General features: G+C 36.8%; 1 protein-coding gene across 3 annotated transcripts in view; it reads right to left on the bottom strand.

Moving 5' to 3' along the window:
- Positions 1-1266: 1266 nt before the first annotated feature.
- Positions 1267-18223, bottom strand: part of LOC140166073 (uncharacterized) — a 30234-nt gene continuing 13277 nt past the window's right edge. The window contains exons 4-8 of one of the 3 annotated variants that reach the window (XM_072189454.1): positions 15910-16054; positions 15727-15774; positions 11796-11904; positions 3562-3734; positions 2209-2357 (exon numbers count right to left, since the gene is read on the bottom strand). In XM_072189454.1, the coding sequence (XP_072045555.1) occupies positions 2323-2357; positions 3562-3734; positions 11796-11904; positions 15727-15774; positions 15910-16054 (510 nt within the window). In that variant the 3' untranslated portion in view covers positions 2209-2322. Of the gene's footprint in view, positions 2358-3561; positions 3735-6108; positions 6254-11795; positions 11905-15726; positions 15775-15909; positions 16055-18223 lie in introns of all 3 variants that reach the window. The other 2 variants (XR_011860811.1, XM_072189453.1) reach the window with 2 other exon arrangements.

The following is an 18223-nucleotide window of genomic DNA, read 5'->3' as shown; positions in this document are numbered from 1 at the left end:
TTTTCACGAAACGATTTCATGACCTCTATATAACCCGCCATTTTAATGTTATTAAAACGTTTTTACTTAAACCAAAACCCAAAATATAACTTATTTGAAACGTTTTAAAAACGTTCTTGTGTTTGCTGGGAGGCTGCCTTGAAAGCATGGTTGAATATGTCAAAGTTTGGTTTTGTAGTTAGAGTGTAAGCAATTAGTAGGTCTAATATACTGACAATATATTGATATAGGGAATACCTGATTATTGGCCTCAATGTTGTCAATTCATCTTTTTGATAAATCTAAAATGCCATTGTGGATAGTATATACCTCGAGATGTCGTCATTTGATAACAAACCGATGCGAACATCGTTTAGCGAACATTGTTATTGCGCATTGGAAACCGTGAAGTGCGCAGTAACGATGTGCACACATCAGCGTGACGACATCAGAGGTCTACCCGCAAAGGTTTATGGGATTTACCGAAATATTAAATCAAAGGCATAATTTTTTAACCTCAACATAATATGGTAATTCATAATGACCTTCCATTGTTTTTGGGTACAAATACGCAACACACAACTTGAGGTCAAAGTTTTAGCAATAATTTTTAAGTTGAGGTTAAGGGATCTAAAATGAGCGTTTATTGCGTTTCGACAGTATTTTTTGTGGGACATGCGAGCACCTCAGACCTATCGAATTGCATTCTGAATACGAAGCATGTCTTTCTGATATCAAATAATTTTCATTTTTGAAAATCACAATATAATACAAATTTTATGACAAATTATAAAAATTTGATATTTTCAAATTTTGATATATAACAGTCCTCGAAGTTAATTATATAAATCTAATGACATATTCTTAAAGTGTATGTAGCAGGGAGGAAAAAGCCGACGGTCAATTGAAAATTTTGACCTTTCATATTGAAGATATGGATTTTTTCCCAAAAGACCTAATTTTTTTTGGTGTTTTGGGAAAAAAATCCATATCTTCAATACAAAAGGTCAAAATTTTCAATTGATCGTCGGCTTTTCATCCCACCTACATACACTTTAAGTATAAATCATCAGATTTATAAAGTTTACTTCAAGTACTGTTAAATATCAAAAATATCAATTTTAATGATTTGCCATAAAATGTGTATTAAATTGCGAATTTCAAAAATCAAAATTATTTGATATCAGAATGACATTCTTCGTATTCAGAATGCAATTCGACATGTCTGATGTGCTCTAATGTCCCACAATAAATACTGTCCAAACGTTCATACCCCACCCCTTAAAGAACTATGTAATTGAAAAGAGAGTATTGTGGATCCTGGCGATTTTTGGTCTTCTTCTCGCTCAGCTAGATAGCTCCAGGTTTTGTCACATTTTTGCTGCAGAAGGACGCTGCGGCAAAATTGTCTAAGATAGGAGGTTATAATACAGTTCAACACTTTCCGCCGCGGAAAAGTTTGCACGAACGTCAAAAGGTCCAGAAGCTTAAAGAACAAAGCAGAAATTTGCTGACGAGAGACCAAAGACGAGACGCCTGTTCCAACAGAAAAAACGCCAACAAAACGTCAGGGTATGCACTGGCCCAAACGCTATAACGCGTTTGAATTTAAATGCCGGCGCAACAGATTGGAGGTAGGATAGGAGCTTTCCCTTGTAGGCCTATATCCTAACAATATCTCCAACATGCTCAATATGCTCAATCGTTTACATTGTTAACAACCTTTTCCTGTTGTCTATGACATCTACCTCTTTGGGAGATGGTTGAGGTCGAAGAGTTTGCAGGCCTATTGCTTGACGGCCTGCTGGAGGGGCAATATTGTTACATTCATCAAAACTTCCCTCATATATAATGTTATCAACCCAACCAGTATCAACTTCCTGTGGCGCCCTACTCCACGGTATCGCTGGAGTCGGCCGATTGTTTTTCTGTTCTTGGGGGAGATACGGCAGAAACAATGCCTCTCTGACTTTTCCGGAATATTAAGCGCAAGTGGCTCTTGTATCATTGTTTCTTCTGACGAAGTTGTTGATAAAGTTGAAAAGAAAGAATTTTGAAATGCTGTTCCTGGTGAGCCGTCACCAACAAAAAAGAGTTCGACTTGGCCATTATTTGCACCGTCATGGTGCGATTCTCCATCACAATCCGTTTCGGCAATTTCTGCATAAATACTTGATTGATTACTTAGGCGAGAGGAAGACATGCTGCAAGAAATACGCTGCATCAGTCTTGATGTCGATGATCTTGTAGTTGTAGCGGTGCGGGTGCGATGGCGTTGCCTGCGTAGCGAAAGCTGCAAGGAAGATTCCATAGAAGTGTGCGTGGTGCTTTGCTCTGCGTATATCACTTCGTAATTGTGGCCAAATTGTCTGTTGAAGCTGTGGAAATAGGGAATATATTAAGAATCCATGAATATATCTTAATATCAAATATTTGCGGTTGTTAAGAAGGAATGAAATGAAAGACACACAATATTAGTGGCAAGATGATGCAGGCGGTTGTGAATGAACATTGATTGCAAATAAGACAATGGAATAAAAACAAATTACCACTTTTAGTGCATACATGCGAAGTCCTACCCATCCAATAAACCTTTTTCACATATCCCATCATGCAACACTCCAGGGTACGACGCACTCTCGATCTCACCGTCCGAACTCGAGTTAATAGCGAGGTTTCGATTTCCACTACGGATGGTTCTGCGACGGTAAAACACCAAACGTTGTTGTCGTCGACTTCGCAATGCGCAGTCGTGCAAATTATACAATACGCATGACCATCCGTCGTGGAAATCAAAAACTCCATATTCATGGCTTCAGACGGGTTTTGGCTCCTTCGTCAACTTGGTATAGAAACGCCTCTGATTGCTAAATGCTGAACACCTTTTAAAATTAATATTTTTCTTTCAAAAATGTGATTTATTTCCAAACTTAATCCATCCTTGTCTTACTGAAATGTTGTTTTTTGTATAGGCTTATATACCGTAAATGGCAGGTTTTTTTTCTCTCAAAAATGAGCGCAACCGAACAAAGGTAAGTCTTACAATTACCCACGTTACTTGGGCGCTTAATTGAAATTTTAGTGCGTCTAAAAAAATTATTAGGACCCCGTTGTACCCCTTTGAGTAAGATGAGTATAACAGACATATTTAGGATATGTACGTTTTTCTTGTGAAGAATTAAACGGAGGTTGTGAATGGAAATCAACCGTCGTAAAATCCCGTAAAGATTCGCCTAATGGCGCATATGGGCTCCTTTGACATAACTGGAATTTAAGGCACAAACTAAAAGTGCAAAAAAAGGAGCTCATGTGCGCCTTTTGGTGAATATTTACGGTAGAATGGTAAAGGTGACAAATCATATACGTCACTCTCAAACGTGCCGTTAGACTTGATTAGTGCCCGAATTAGTGACGAAGGAGCAGCACAACCGTCTGGATAGAAGCCCAACATTCGAAGCGATTCCAAAGCGTTATGACCCCAAGGGCTTGCCATAAGAGAAAATTTATGGTGGTATAAAATAGCAATTCAAGCAGATTTGTGAAAATTTATGCTAGATCCGTATCACCACCTCATCTGCATACCTGTAAAATTTTGTCTGTCCAGTCTGTCGTATGAGGAAAGTGTCACTAGGTGGTCGTACCTTTCTCGATGCACAACTTGCCCGTCCAACGTCTGAGTATATAGTGGAGCCGATTCGTTAGATTTTTTGTTTAAACGCTGAGCAATCTGTTGAGTGATATCCCTGATGGTGTATCTGAAAAAATCAGCAACGTTCAGGCCTCTAAATCTAAAACCAGGTCTACCATCTTGAACGTTGTATCAATATCATTGATTGATTTGGAAAGCCTTGGTAAAAGGTCGTTGTAACCATGGTAACGGGTAAACGGGACATGTAATTTTTAGCTACTGCCGCCTCACCCTAATATGGAAAGACCTAATCGGAACAATGCAATTTCCCGAACCGCAGTCTCCACGCGGCCCCCGCGATGGGGCCGAACGGGACCCCAAAGAGGTTACGTTGAGGCTGCGCGAGGTCCTATACGAATATACCACCATAAATATTGCGAACACCGTCAAAAATGCATGATTGGGGTATTACAGTGTTTCCTCAATAAAAAACGCAACACTTTGCTTTGAGACCATATATAGGCACACCACTAAAATAATGAGCGAAGTGTGTGTGGTTGTCGGGGGGGGGGGTGTCTGTCTGTCCGCCCGGCTATGCGTTTCGCCGCGCTTCGACGCATCGATCCGATATTTCGGATATAGATAGGTACCGTAGTGGGAAAAACCGTTGACCGGGTGGGTTTCAAAGTCATCGGAGGTAGAGGTCAAAGGTCATGGAAGGTTCAAATTTCAAACTTTGTCCGATCGGGCCCACACTTGCTGGGTGCAATCCTTGCTACGAGGGGGATATATGTGCGAAATAAACTGAAGGTCAACCGAGGTCAAAGTCATTACGTAGGGTTCAAATTTCAAACTTTGTCCGATCAGGCTTAAACTTGGTGGGTGGAATCCTATGTGGGGAACACGTAAAAATATAATCGAGGTCATCCGAGTTCAAAGGTCATCCAGGGGCGAAAATTTAAACTTCGCCCGATTTGGCTTAAACTTGGTGAAAGTAAACGGGAGTATCAGCAAAATCAAATCGAGTTCACTCGAGGGCGAAGGTCATATGGGGTCAAAGGTTAGAGTATGCCCAATCGGGCTCAAAAAGTGGTAAAAAGAACCCTCAATATGACGAGAACATGTCAAAATGTCATCATGGGTCAAACAGCATCGCTACTATCAGTTGCTCTCACAGCTCGGGTGAACTAATTACCCCTAAAAGAAAGCATCCGAGCCTTTATATCAGTATTTTGTGAGACTAGGGAGCACATCAGATACATCAAATTGCATTTTGAATACGAGGAATATCCTTTTGATATCAAATAATTTTGATTTTTTTTTAAATTCGCGATATAGGCCTAATACAAATTTTATGAACAATATTATTTTTTTTTTTGATATTTAACAGTCCTCAGAGTAAACTTTATAAATCTTATGATATGTGTTTAAAGTGTATAGCCTATAGCTGGGATGAAAGGGACCTAACATATTTTCCCATTCGTTAATTCAAACAAACGATAGAATTTCAATAATATTCTCAGATGTGGCGAACAGTATAAGCTGATCTAGACATAAGTTACAATAACTACAGATTCGCCTCTGATATAACTCAATTATGAACACAAATGTAAATTAATCGGTTATTTTCAGTCATTTATTACCGATTTTCCCAAATGTGATAGCCACGACATGCATGCATGCCTATATAGACGAATCCATTTTCACGCATTCCTCGCTGCCACCTCAATTAATGGCAGTCATAGCTGGGTCCCCCCTAATTAGGTCTATCCCACGTACCTAAATGTGAAATGGTGTGGCCTTGGCGGTGATATTAAACTGCATTCCATCACCCGTGTTACAGATAGAGAAAAGAATTGATGACAGTTTACAGCACAATAGAATTCAACATCGATTTTTAAGCGGATTTAATCCATCCAATTGGGCAGTCACAACACCAATTTTGTGCAGATGGGACCCAGTAATGGCCGACTGAATTCTGACCATCACTTGGCTCGATGGATTCGTATACATTTAAGCTGAGATCGACATGGGATTTCTTTTAGGGTTATGTTTCTTAGTGGCGGCGGGAGCATTAAAGTTGGGGTGGGGTATACGTGGGGGAAAGCATTTTTTGTTCCGTTTTTCAGGGACATTTGTACGCGAAAAATTTAAGCCCAAAATGGTGGCGAATTTTGCTATATTTATTGCGAAGCGCACAAAATATTGCAAGCTTACCCTATTTTGAGCAAGGAAGATGCACAGAAAATTATATTTTGCCTTTAATGGTCCTCAACTCAAAGTGTTGCGTTTTATTGGGATAAGCTGTAAAGAAAAAGGTCTATTTATGTGAAAGCAGAACTCCGTAATGAAACATTCACAAAGACAGACATTATCGTGCAAATTTACACACATTTTCTGGCTTTTACAAAAAACGTATGGAGTTCCCGTTTTGATTTAATTAATGTAGCTATTAGGCATCAATTTGGGTATTTTAATGTTTAAAATAAAACAATCCAAACCTCGTCAATTCCTCCTTTTTCCCCCTTATCATTGGTCAGGTTCATTATGTATTACTCTGCGTGTATCACTTCATACATAGGCCTTACTTCATGATACGTAGGCCCTACTTCATGATAAGTGTGAAGGCCACCTTGGCTGTGGATGCTGTGAAAATAGGGAAGAATCCCTGTATCTTAATATCAAATGTTTGGTTGTTAATAAGGAAATGAAAATAATTATTATCAAAAACACAGAATATAATATTAGTGGCATGATAGGGGTGGGGATTGAGAATGAACATTAATTGCAAATAATGAGACAAATGAGAAAATGAAAAAAACAAATTAACCATTTTTAGTGACAACAAGGGGAAAGGATTACAAATGATGGACTGCAACATATACACATTCAAAATATTACAAATTATAGCACATGAAAATTATGCTTAACCGCATCAATTATAGGCCTACAGGGGAAAGGAGAGCCACATATCGCACACTTTCATTTTGTAACATGAAATTACATCGGAAACATATTATGCATGAATAGCAGATAAGCCAGCGAAAAAAAAAACCCGGATATTTTGTCAGCTTGTGCGGTAGGTCCTGAACCCCAGACCATCGAATAGACAGTCCAATGCTATTATGCGATGTGTAATTCTACTTTCCCTGGCCCTATACACATTCACTAAATCTTTTACAAATATCGCACCATCACTTTTCCAGGGTATATACCCAAGCTCATCGTCTCGAAATTGAGTTAACTCGGTTCATGGCTTGTTGCTCCTTCGTCAGCTTGGGAGATACGTCTCTGATTGGTCAATTTGTAACAGCCTGTTTTGGGTATTGCAGCCATGATTCATTTATTTATTTATCTTTAAAAACGGTGATCTTTTTTAACTTTGCAAAATTAACCCTGGTCTTGTTTTTTGCTTGGTTACACTGTGGTAACTGTATCTCACGTTATTTGTATACGTCTATTCGAGCGTTTTAGTGCATCGGGAAAAGTCTACTCACGAGTACCTCCTTTATACGTATTTTAGAAGCTAAATGTTTATTCTGTTCGTTTTAAGATTTAATGAGGGGGGGGGATGAGATGAAATCATATGTAGAATAGGAAAAATGACTAATCAGAGACGTCGCTCTCAAACATGTTGCCAGACTTGATTATAGTGCCCAAAAATAATTACGAAGGAGCACAAGCCGTCTGGAACATCTTAGCAAGCCCAATGCGTTATGACCCCAACGACTTGCTATAAGCGCGGGCATGAGATTAATATTGAGGACCCCGGCAAAAGTGCCTGATTGTGGTATAGGTCTATACAGAAATAAGGTTTATTTTTCACCGTATAACAATCGCAAATCACAGAAAACATTCACAAAAACACACATTTATCGTGCAAATTAGTACACATTTTCTATACAGCTTTTAGTATTACGTTCATAGAGTTCCGTTTTGATTTAATGTAGTAGGCAATGACATTTCCAAAACCAGTCTGAAGTCGGATATTCAAATTTCATAGTTTCTTATGTTTTTTTTGTAAACAGCGTTTGCAAAGCGACATTTTGCAGAAAATCCCATTGAATTTGGACAATCAGTTTAAAAGATGTGAGCAGTTAACGTTAATGGTTAAAGATTTTACAAATCATTAGGAAACAAATGGAAATACTTTTTTTAAATTTTTTGTGGCTATATCTCAAAATCAATATTTCGACTTCCGACTGATTTTGGTTGATCATATCAAAAATTGTCTGTAGAGGTTGAAATACATGCAATGTATTGAGTTCCCGTTTTGATTTAGGGTAATCAATACAACTTTGGATTTGGTATTATTTAGGATTAAGATTTTAAAAAAATCTTAAATTCTTCCATTCGCCTCCCCTTATCACTGGTTTGTGAATGTAAATGTAGTGTAAATTATGACTCATCCTCTTGACTAATGAATTCAACAAAATTTGCTTAACTTTCGAAATTTCACATTAATTTAAAAAGATGGCGCTGCACGGAAGTCATGTTAAAAGATGGCGGCGCTTCACTGAAGTGAAGATCGCGTATGCAGACAGAGGGTGCCTGACGGTGTAATATCTTTTATCAATTTGTGCAAGTAAATTTAGTTTACCTGCACGCACTCTCGTCAAGTTTGCTTTTTCCTCGTTTTTCCTTTTTAAAGGAGTGTTTCGTGAATCTAACATCCTCTTTTTATAGTAGGCTATTACAGTAGCCTAGGCCTAAAAAAGAAGCTTTTTCACAGAATTTCAGTTGATTATGATTGCGTCATGATGCAGTCATGTCTACAGTAGAATTCATCTCGACCTTTGCAGGACTTAACCCCATTAAAAGCTATTAAACCAAGATAACACTCATTGAAACAGCTCAACTGATTAAATTCTCTGGTTGTGCACAAGTGTCTGTTTTCATGTGCGATATCGCAATAAAGCTGGTATTATAGCTTCAGTTGGGTAACCGATTATAAAGGAAACGAAAGGAAACAATGGTATGTGTACCTTTGTTCACGAAATGAGACAATTGCCTGTTTTTGTAAACCAGCATTCTTGAAAATGAGCAACATAATGATTGTTGACTTAACACGGTTTGGAAATAATTTCTTCATATTTTTGGTGTTATCTGTCGTTTACATATCCTTCCTAAAACACAAAAGTGCGACCCTCTCCAAACACCTAAAATAGCTAAAAATTTAGGACATGTTACAAAACTATATTGTCTAGAATTTTAGAAGAGTACTTTTAATATTGGCCGGTTATTTTTCACACAGCGACGTTAACTAGGCAATGTACTATTACCTATAACATTAACTAAAACACCAAAGTACGAATATTTCCAAACATCTAAATTAGCTAAAAACTTAGGACATGTTAAAAAACTATATTTTCTAGAACTTTAGAAGAGTAGGGGAGAGCGGGGAGTGTTCGCCCTATTTTTTTCTGACCAGCCTAGCGATGTCAATTGTATGGTTAGGGATGACCTGATTAGCCCATGTGAAAGCCCTATGTCTTAGCTATATACGACCACAATCCCAGAACTATAGGCCTTACAATAGCAACAGGATAGAGCAAACAAAAAAGTTTTTGCAAAGTGGCGAACTTGCCCCATATTGGGGCAGGTTCGCCCATATGGTGGGGTAAGTTCACCCTTATCACAAAAAAAGGTTTAAACATTGCGTAACAATAACATATTCCATGCAAGCATTTAGCAAGAGTATACAGGGCATTCATTCTCTTCTGGGGAGTCACTAAATTTGTTGCAGGAGTCGGGTCAGGGTAAAATGAAGGGGTCCAAAGTGAGCTTAAACGTATCATGTTTACAACTTCGGGGAGATTATGGATTAGGACATAAACGGTGGTATGAGTAATACTGATACCACATAACTTTAAAAAACATGCTTTTCAGTAGTTTTACCTTGTTTAATGGTATAATTATCAATATTTTGCATAATACGCTGATGGGGCAGGTCCGCCCTCCAGTTTGGGGTAAGTCCGCCCGGGGAAGATAAAGGGCGAACATGCCCCATCCTCAAAAGGGCGAACGTGCCCCTTGTGCACATTTTTGTATTTTCTTTAGGGTATGCAAAATACAAATCGAATAAGGAGTTTATAACTGCATTAAATCTTTAACAAATCTCATATGTTCCAAATACAGATTTCCATTAAAACCATCTGTAGGCCTACTTTTAATATTGGCCGGTTATTTTTCACACAGCGACGTTAACTAGTCATATCCCCATACTTTTAACGTAGGGCTATTTGTAGAGGTCACGCGTCAATGGGAAAGAGCACTATGTATTGTGTATAGGAAAACGGACAGTAACTGCAGTATGTAGGGCTTCGTTCTGTTCAGAACAAAAATATAAAAATGGCAATATTTTTGTCAAGTGAATGAATCTGGATGAAATTTGTTGCACACAAACTGAGGTTGTACATGGCATTTTAAATCTCATTAAAAAAATGTTAGAAAAGTGTGTGTGTGGGGGGGGGGGGGTGAGACTCAGCTCATTAAATATCCCTTTAAATGAATTACCGTAAAATGTCGAAGTTGGGATCATAACTGAATAACCATGCATGTATAAAGAAAAACGGGATCGCAGAGGGCTATTGATTGATTTACAGTAGGCCTATGAGTGGTTACCAGCATGGTGGTTGAGGCTATCAAATCATATCATCGTTTACATCATCTGGACGGAACATGGTTTCAGGTCTAAAATGTCACAGGGATTATAGGAGAAAAATTCTAAATTGCCGAAATCTCCATTTAGAATAAAGTGGATCTTGGGGACGAGGCTGTTGATCTGGGGGCACCTCTTTAAGCATGTTAAGCAAAAATGAACCAAATTATACGAGTATTAAATGGCCAAAAATAGTCAAAATTGAATCAAATTATGATATCAAATAAATACGGGATGTTGGTGTTTAATATATCATTATCAATCCTTCCATGTAAACATGTGGTCACGATGGTGACGTTATCTGTGATTACAGTAGACGTTTGTGATGATTATTATTGGATTCGTAAGGATATGATACATGAACAATAATCTATTTCCGTACCAAAGGCCTTTAGCTATCTATAAATATACTTTTGTAAATATGATATTATATATTTTAAGTCTAATATGATCTAATAATAGCTGATATCACTGAGTACCTCGAATTATGTGCTTTGGTGTGCCATGTTATCAAGTTAATGACAGGCAGTTACGACAGCAACTTGAAAAAACCATGTTTAAAACAGGGGCAACTTAACTTTAATATTCGGCACGGTATAAAAATCATGCCAGATCGGAGCAATGCTCACATTGGCCGCGGCCGAGTGCTGTTCTTTGGCGTGTAGGTCAGGCTCCTCTGACATGGCTTGCGGGGGGGCTCGCGCAACGAGCCTGTTTGAGTCTGTTTTACCAGTTTCTGGCACCACCGTGCCCTCGTTAGCAACCAATGCAGTATTACGGTTAGACACTAACATCTTTAAAATTGAGGACATTGCTCTTTGCGAATTATATCTGGCAAGGTTTAAACAAAAAAAAATACGCAAACAAAACATTGGTGATTGGTTCAACCACGTGGAGTTAATGTAAAATAATAACATTGCATCCGCCTATTGTGATGCAATGACTACTACCGATTTGTAGTCGAGATTCATGAGTTACCTCTCACACTGCTACTGTGAATTTTAATTAAAAATAAACGGCTCAGTGGCACAAAGACGTATGTCCATTCACCCACTGTATGCGTATCATACTGTACTGTACCGACGTACATAGATACAGGGCATACATGCACCTATATACCATCAGTGAGTTCATGCAACCATACAGGGTTTTAAGAGGTATTGGACATACATGTACGTCTTTGTACCGCTAAACGATCAACATGAACTAAAAAACTTCTCAAAACGGACGGAGCCCTTTATACATTTACACTGCAAAAATATTAGGTAAAAATGTCACAACTCAACAGTTGAGTAAAAAATTTGAGTAAAAAATTACTCAACATTGAGCTCATATTGGTCACCACTCAACAAATGAGTAAAAAATTACTCAACATGAGCTCAATGTTGAGTAATTATACTCATTTGATGAGTTGTGACCTACTTAGTATAGGCCTAATGAGCTCAATGTTGAGTAATTTTTTACTCAACTGTTGAGTTGTGACCTTTTTAGTTGAGTAAAATAGTTTTTGCAGTGTAGCGATCTTACCTGTTAGTCTTAGCTGCATAGACACCAAGAACACAACACATTATGAGAAACACTACCAAGAGAGTGGTAGATATGAATGCTATTATAAAACACATTGGCAATGCATCATCTGAAAAATAATGATGAAGTATAAAACAGTTTGAAAGTTGTGCAAGGGCTAAGACAACCCCTTTTAGAAAATGATATAGTTGTTGTTATTTATGTCGTTGTTGTTGTTTTTCGCAGTGAAACTCGCTCGGAAATTCTGTCAACAAAGGTTTCTCGATCAAAAATGTTTTGAAAGCCGATTGGATCAGATTGTAACTATGTATTTATGGAAAAAATCAAAATAGTAAAGTATATGGTTTCAATTGATATAAAGAAGTCACGTCGCTTTATGCCTATAGCGCCTACACTATAATAACTTTGAAGTAGTCAATAATAACTAATGTGTGGAAAACTGTATTTTTCTTTAAATACCGTAGAAACCCGTCTATAAGGAATAGAAGCGACTGTGATGATAGCATATTTCACGCTAGCGCCCTCCACAATATTATATCATTATGGAATTTGAGCAAATCATTTACCGACACAAGCAGGTATACAATGTATTATTTTATCTTTATTTCGCATCTCACGAGCATAGCTCACTTGGCAAGGCATAAGACTTTGGTTCTTTAGATCGGAAGATGGTGAGTTCGAGCCTCATCACGGTCACACAAACTTTTATAAACAAAATATTGTTCAAACTTTTCATTTATATTTTCTTGCATTTTCTAAAGACTCCTTTCGTGATCATTTTTTTTTCATATTTAGTTTAATTTATTCTATTGTTTTTCTTTTATTGTTTCTTTTCTTTGTCTTTTTTCTTGTTTAATTTTATTTTTTCTTTATTTTTCTTTGATTCATATAATATTGGCAGGATAAGGAGAGGAGGAACTAAAGACCCATTCAGTGATTTGCTCATCCGGACGATCGTAAAATCATCAAAATTCACCTTTGTCATTGTCATAGATGTGGTAACATAGCCTGCTAGTGGTTCAGCAGAAAACCGTGTGACACATAATATACATTTGGCTACATTTTATTATACGATAAATACGAATTTATTAAACATGGTAACAAATATTCTCTAGCAGATCGGTTATACGATGGAACTGGTAGGCATAGGCCTATTATAAATTCGGGATATTAAATATCTTCCTGACGAGACAGATCTGCGCGTGTGGTCAAAGACGATTCCTTACTAGCCACAGACCGTCCGCTGGAATTAGTTGAACATGAACCATTCGCTATGGCTGTTGGTCGGACCTCTCATCTCTCCACATCGATTGTGACCTATAATCCCCGACATTGCCCTTATGAACTCACATCCTCCTGTTTTATTCAATACGCTGGCGAAGTTACGTAATAATCGGATTAACTACCATAGCAATAGGTGAAAACAATTTTGAATATACCGCGTTATACAGTGATACGTTCAGGCGGTACCTCTTCATTGAACCATATCATGCTGCACCTGTAAGATCTTTGAAAAGACCAGTATTGTATTCAATCTATGATTGCAGACATACACAGTACAGGTGATGAGTGTAACCTGCTTGTAGCGCAGCGCGATATGTTCAAAATTGTTTTCACCTATTGCTATGGTAATTAATCCGATTAATTACGCAACTTCACCAGCGTATAATGGCCGAATAAATTCTGACCATCACTTGGCTTGTTGGATTCGTCTATACTACAATTCGCTGTCGAAGTGACGTAATAATCGCAATAACTACCATCAAGCAGATTGCACTAATCACCCGCGTATGTCACCAAACATAGATTGAATACCACTCTTTTCATAAATACTAATCTTACATGGCGAGTGATTAGCATTTCTTTGACAACTATGGTTTAATGCATCACGTGAACGATGAAGTGCAGGGCTATATATTCGAAATTGTATTCATCAATTGCTATGGTAGTTAATCCGATTAATTACGTCACATCGACAGCGAATAGCCTATAGTATGGGTTCAAGTGGAACAAAAAATAGTGTATGTCCATTGCTAGCTATGGTAATTAATCATGTTAGTGTTTACATCACTACTTCGGTGAAGACAAGAGAAGTGTGCCTTCTCTACCAACGCCTGTGATATAACAGGTGCAAGCGAAACAAAATTGAATGACCAGAATAGTTTCCTTTGTCAGATGAATTGATTGAAGTTTTTGAAGACACTCTATTCTTGATGGGACAATAGATTCAAATATGGAATAATTATTATTCCTCATTTATTTTTTTTTATTGAAAAAACTGCAATTGTGGCAACAGAACAATATTTATTTTGATTTCATTTCAAGTAGAAACAAAATCGTGCTTAAGCTAAAAACGCACCCTACCTACCATTCCTCAAGAATTGGGATGGCACAAAGGTGCAACATAGGTTTTTATTGCAAAGACGAGGACAGACAAGTAGTTACAACACATCTGTCTAACCGTGGGTTTCGCTATTATTTAGAATAAATGCTTTTACTAGTTTCTATAAAACCACAAAATTACTAAAAAAACTATAAAAAAAACTAAAAACAAAAAACAAAAAACAAAAAAAAAAAACACACTAAAATTAAAAGTAGAAAGGTAGATTTGAAGAAAGATAAAAAGAACATGTCAAAAAGTTAAAATTAAACGAGAATGAAAAAACGGAACCGGTGGCCGGACCATGCTCTCGTCAGCATGTCTTCAGTTCCAAAGTCTGACGCTCTATCAATTGAGCTATACGATCCTGATATACGAAACAGTCGTTATTATGTCAATACAATTGATTGGTGTTACAACATACTTAGATGGAATGCATAGCCACCCAGTGCCAGTATATATTTGCTCAAACTCCAAATACAACAAGCAACCAATTTTATTGAGGGCGTTTCTTAGGTATATCCTTGTAGACGGGGTTTTACGGTATGTCAAGAATGACGAATCTGTTAAGATCTATGACCTTTGTGTTTTATTTTCTGCTGCAACCATGGTAAATTTCTTAATGTAATTTTCTATTCAATTGACTCTATTTTAGATTAACAATGATTAATAACGGGATTTAGCGACCTAATTGGAACATAAATAGATGTTTGTTCTATTCTTCATAATTTTATACCACTTAACCCCCTTTTCCCAAAATGTTATACCCAATGACTCCATCTTTTAATTTGGTTATAATAGGCCCACACATGGCCCCCATTTTTGAAATAACATTCTATACTCATGATTATGGAAATCGAAATTTGAATATAAGCTCATCAGTCATCAATGTTGAGCACAATTTGTTGTGGTTTTAAATAGGTCGCTGAATCCCGTTATTAATCATTGTCAATCTAAATTAGAGTCAATTGAATAGAAAATTACATTAAGAAATTTACCATGGTTGCAGCAGAAAATTAAAACACAAAGGTCAAAGATCTGAACAGATTCGTCATTCGTCACATATTTAAAGAAAAATACAGTTTTCCAAACATAGTAATATTGACTACTTTTAATTATATATAGTGTAGGCGCTAATAACATAAAGCGACGTGACTTCTTCATATCAATTGCACTTAGGCCTAAACGTATCGCAAAAGCTGTTTCTTCAATATACGAGTTTCACTGCGAAAAACAACAACATAACGACAAAAATAACAGCAACTATATTATTGTTTAAAAAGGGTTGTCTTAGCCTTTGCCACAGTTGAAGAAGGTTCCAAATTATGTCAGTGACCAGCGTCAAACTTTTATATATTTTGTACCCTCTTTACAGGGGCACATACAGCAGCCCCAAAACAAATAATTTAAAAAGCTCAAGACTTCCTATTTTTGGTATTTGGGACCCTTTCCGAAGAAAAGTGACAGTCCCTTACGACCTTTTTGCATTGAACTGACTCACTGACGTTTGGGAAATTGACATGCAAAACTGCAAACATTGTTTATACTCACTTGTTTCGTCGTTCTTCCCATCGCCCGAATCATTTGTAACCATGGTAACTACATATTTAAAATGGAAGTTAAGAAAACAAATTTTATTATTAGTAGTACAGGCATTAGTAATTTTAATTAAATTCCACTTGGATATTTTTTTTATTAACAACTTTGAAACATAATATTATAGGCCCTACTTACCGGGTAATATCGGTGCTACGGTTCTTTCTGGAATGGTATTACCATGATTACCAGTTTGAATTGACTGAGGGAAAACATCCAATTCTACGTCATCAAATAAAACTGCACTTTTTATTGATGAACTTAAGACTGCTTCAAAAGATATCTGAAATATAAATCAAGAACACGATCCTGTATTATCTCCACATAACTTGTCTAAATACTTAACGGAGTAGACAATTTGTTCACTAATTGGCCAGAAATTGGGGAGATCTGCCATGTTTACTATGAGTTGACAAAGTTGGAAATATTTATAACAGAAAGTGTAGGTACAAAATTTATGGCGCAAATGAAACAGAAAATGCTACAGATTAATATTTTAGCGTGTTTATTTTTTTGTAAAAGGCTCATAGGAATTTTTTTAATGGGCTTGTATATTCAATTTTCTTTTGGTTTTTTTTTAGACATGATTACAGGCATTTAACGTGTGTCGATTTTCCTATAATGTTGAGTGGGTGTGTCAAAAACCCCAAAGAAATAATTATGCTATTTATTTGTTATTTTAAAGGAAAGCTTAGACCTTTTAGAGCCTTATCAATGCAGATAATTCAACGTGATTTTACACGCTCGGAAACTTCTATTTTCCATTTGATATATTTTGTCAATCTAAATTCATGTGTATATTTCATGATTCCTGTCAAAATACTTGCGTTTAGGGAATGGGCTGGTGCATTTTGCACACATCAACATATCAACCGAATTGTTTTACAGAGCTTTTTTAGTACCGGTATTTACGGTTGATGCTAAACTAGTCGATCAACATAAAATTTGGCATATACAGGCGGAATACTATATAGCTGCGTCTTATACTGGTATGTTTTACTTACGAATGTGAAGTGCTGTTCGACTAATTTTAGCATAAAGAGTGGCTGTCATCAACCAAGCTACCGTTTAGGAAATACCTGTATCAACTTCATCAGAATTAAATGGATCATTTAGTCGCATGACGTAAAGTGTGATTTGTTGGCCATATTATAACATTTGCTGAGGAAGACGCCCTCACTGAATTTTTAAAATTCTTGTTTTTTACACGATTAAATTGTACTTTATTAAACCAATATACCCTGCAAAAATCAAGACTCTAGGTGCTGTAGTTTTGTCAAAATCCAAGATTTTGAATAAAACGCCGGAACCGGCGCTTTATTATTACGATGGAATTATTAGTCGAACGCATACACGATGTTCATAACTCACAGTACGTACACACCCCGACCGAAGGAGTGGTACGTATTGGCGACATGTGCGCTGGTAGTAAATTCCAATTTTCTTTGCTTTGCCGTAGTTGTTCGGCTCAAAAATAAAAGGGATATATCTGACAGTAAAAGCTAACATTTTATGGCAAAGAAATGCTAATCTATTTTGTTTGAAAATGTTATAATATGGCTTTAATAGCATTGAAATGACAATCTGATAATGAAATTGGTAAAGATTTAGAGAAAAAAAGATCCTTTCATTATTATTATTATTATTTAGTGTTATACTTCAAGATTGATTTTCAGTAGGGTGCTTTATTTGCGTCATGCATATAGGCATATAAAGGTTTATCATGATTGTAAATCTCTCCCTGATAGATGATGAAGAATGCATGATCTAAAATTCTAAATTTTCTAAAGGCTACTCTGTTATTGAAAAATAATTGTCATACGTGATGGATAAAACTTCAGCATCGCACAATTTGATTTATTATCCCTAACTTGCCTAAAGTTAGCGATTTATCAACGACCACCTGAACATCTATAATCTCAGATAGCCGATGATGTCATTTGGTATGTGACGGAAGGTTTACAAAATGGACGTTCAAGTAATTTGTGTTTTTTTTCATTTATAAAGAGAAATATTTTTCTTATCGTGCTTTGATGAAACTAATCATAGTGCAGTTATACCGCGACCTTTCCAGCTATAAACCCGCTTAGTAAAGATTAAACCGAGATATGCAGTACTAAACCATTATAGTAATAATAACCATTACCACGTGATAATATTAATCCAATGAGCGATCGAATTGTCCGCTACGGTCGACTAATCCAATCGATAATGACGCTATTGACATAATTATACGGACGGAGCTCCACTGCCCGAGTTTTGAGGTAGGCCTATTTTTCAATGGTTTGCTGTCATTTACTCATCAAGGCGATCCCCCGTTATTATAAGGACTATGCTAATGATTTAAAGATTGACATGTAGAGAATAAACCATACTTGATTGACAGAAAGTACTAAATTTGTACCTATTACGGTTTCGTGACACCCCAAATGCGACCAGGGCGGCCCGGTGA

This window comes from Amphiura filiformis, chromosome 12 (genome assembly GCF_039555335.1).
Source record: "Amphiura filiformis chromosome 12, Afil_fr2py, whole genome shotgun sequence".
Taxonomy (NCBI): domain Eukaryota; kingdom Metazoa; phylum Echinodermata; class Ophiuroidea; order Amphilepidida; family Amphiuridae; genus Amphiura; species Amphiura filiformis.
This window is presented reverse-complemented; position numbering and strand designations above follow the sequence as displayed.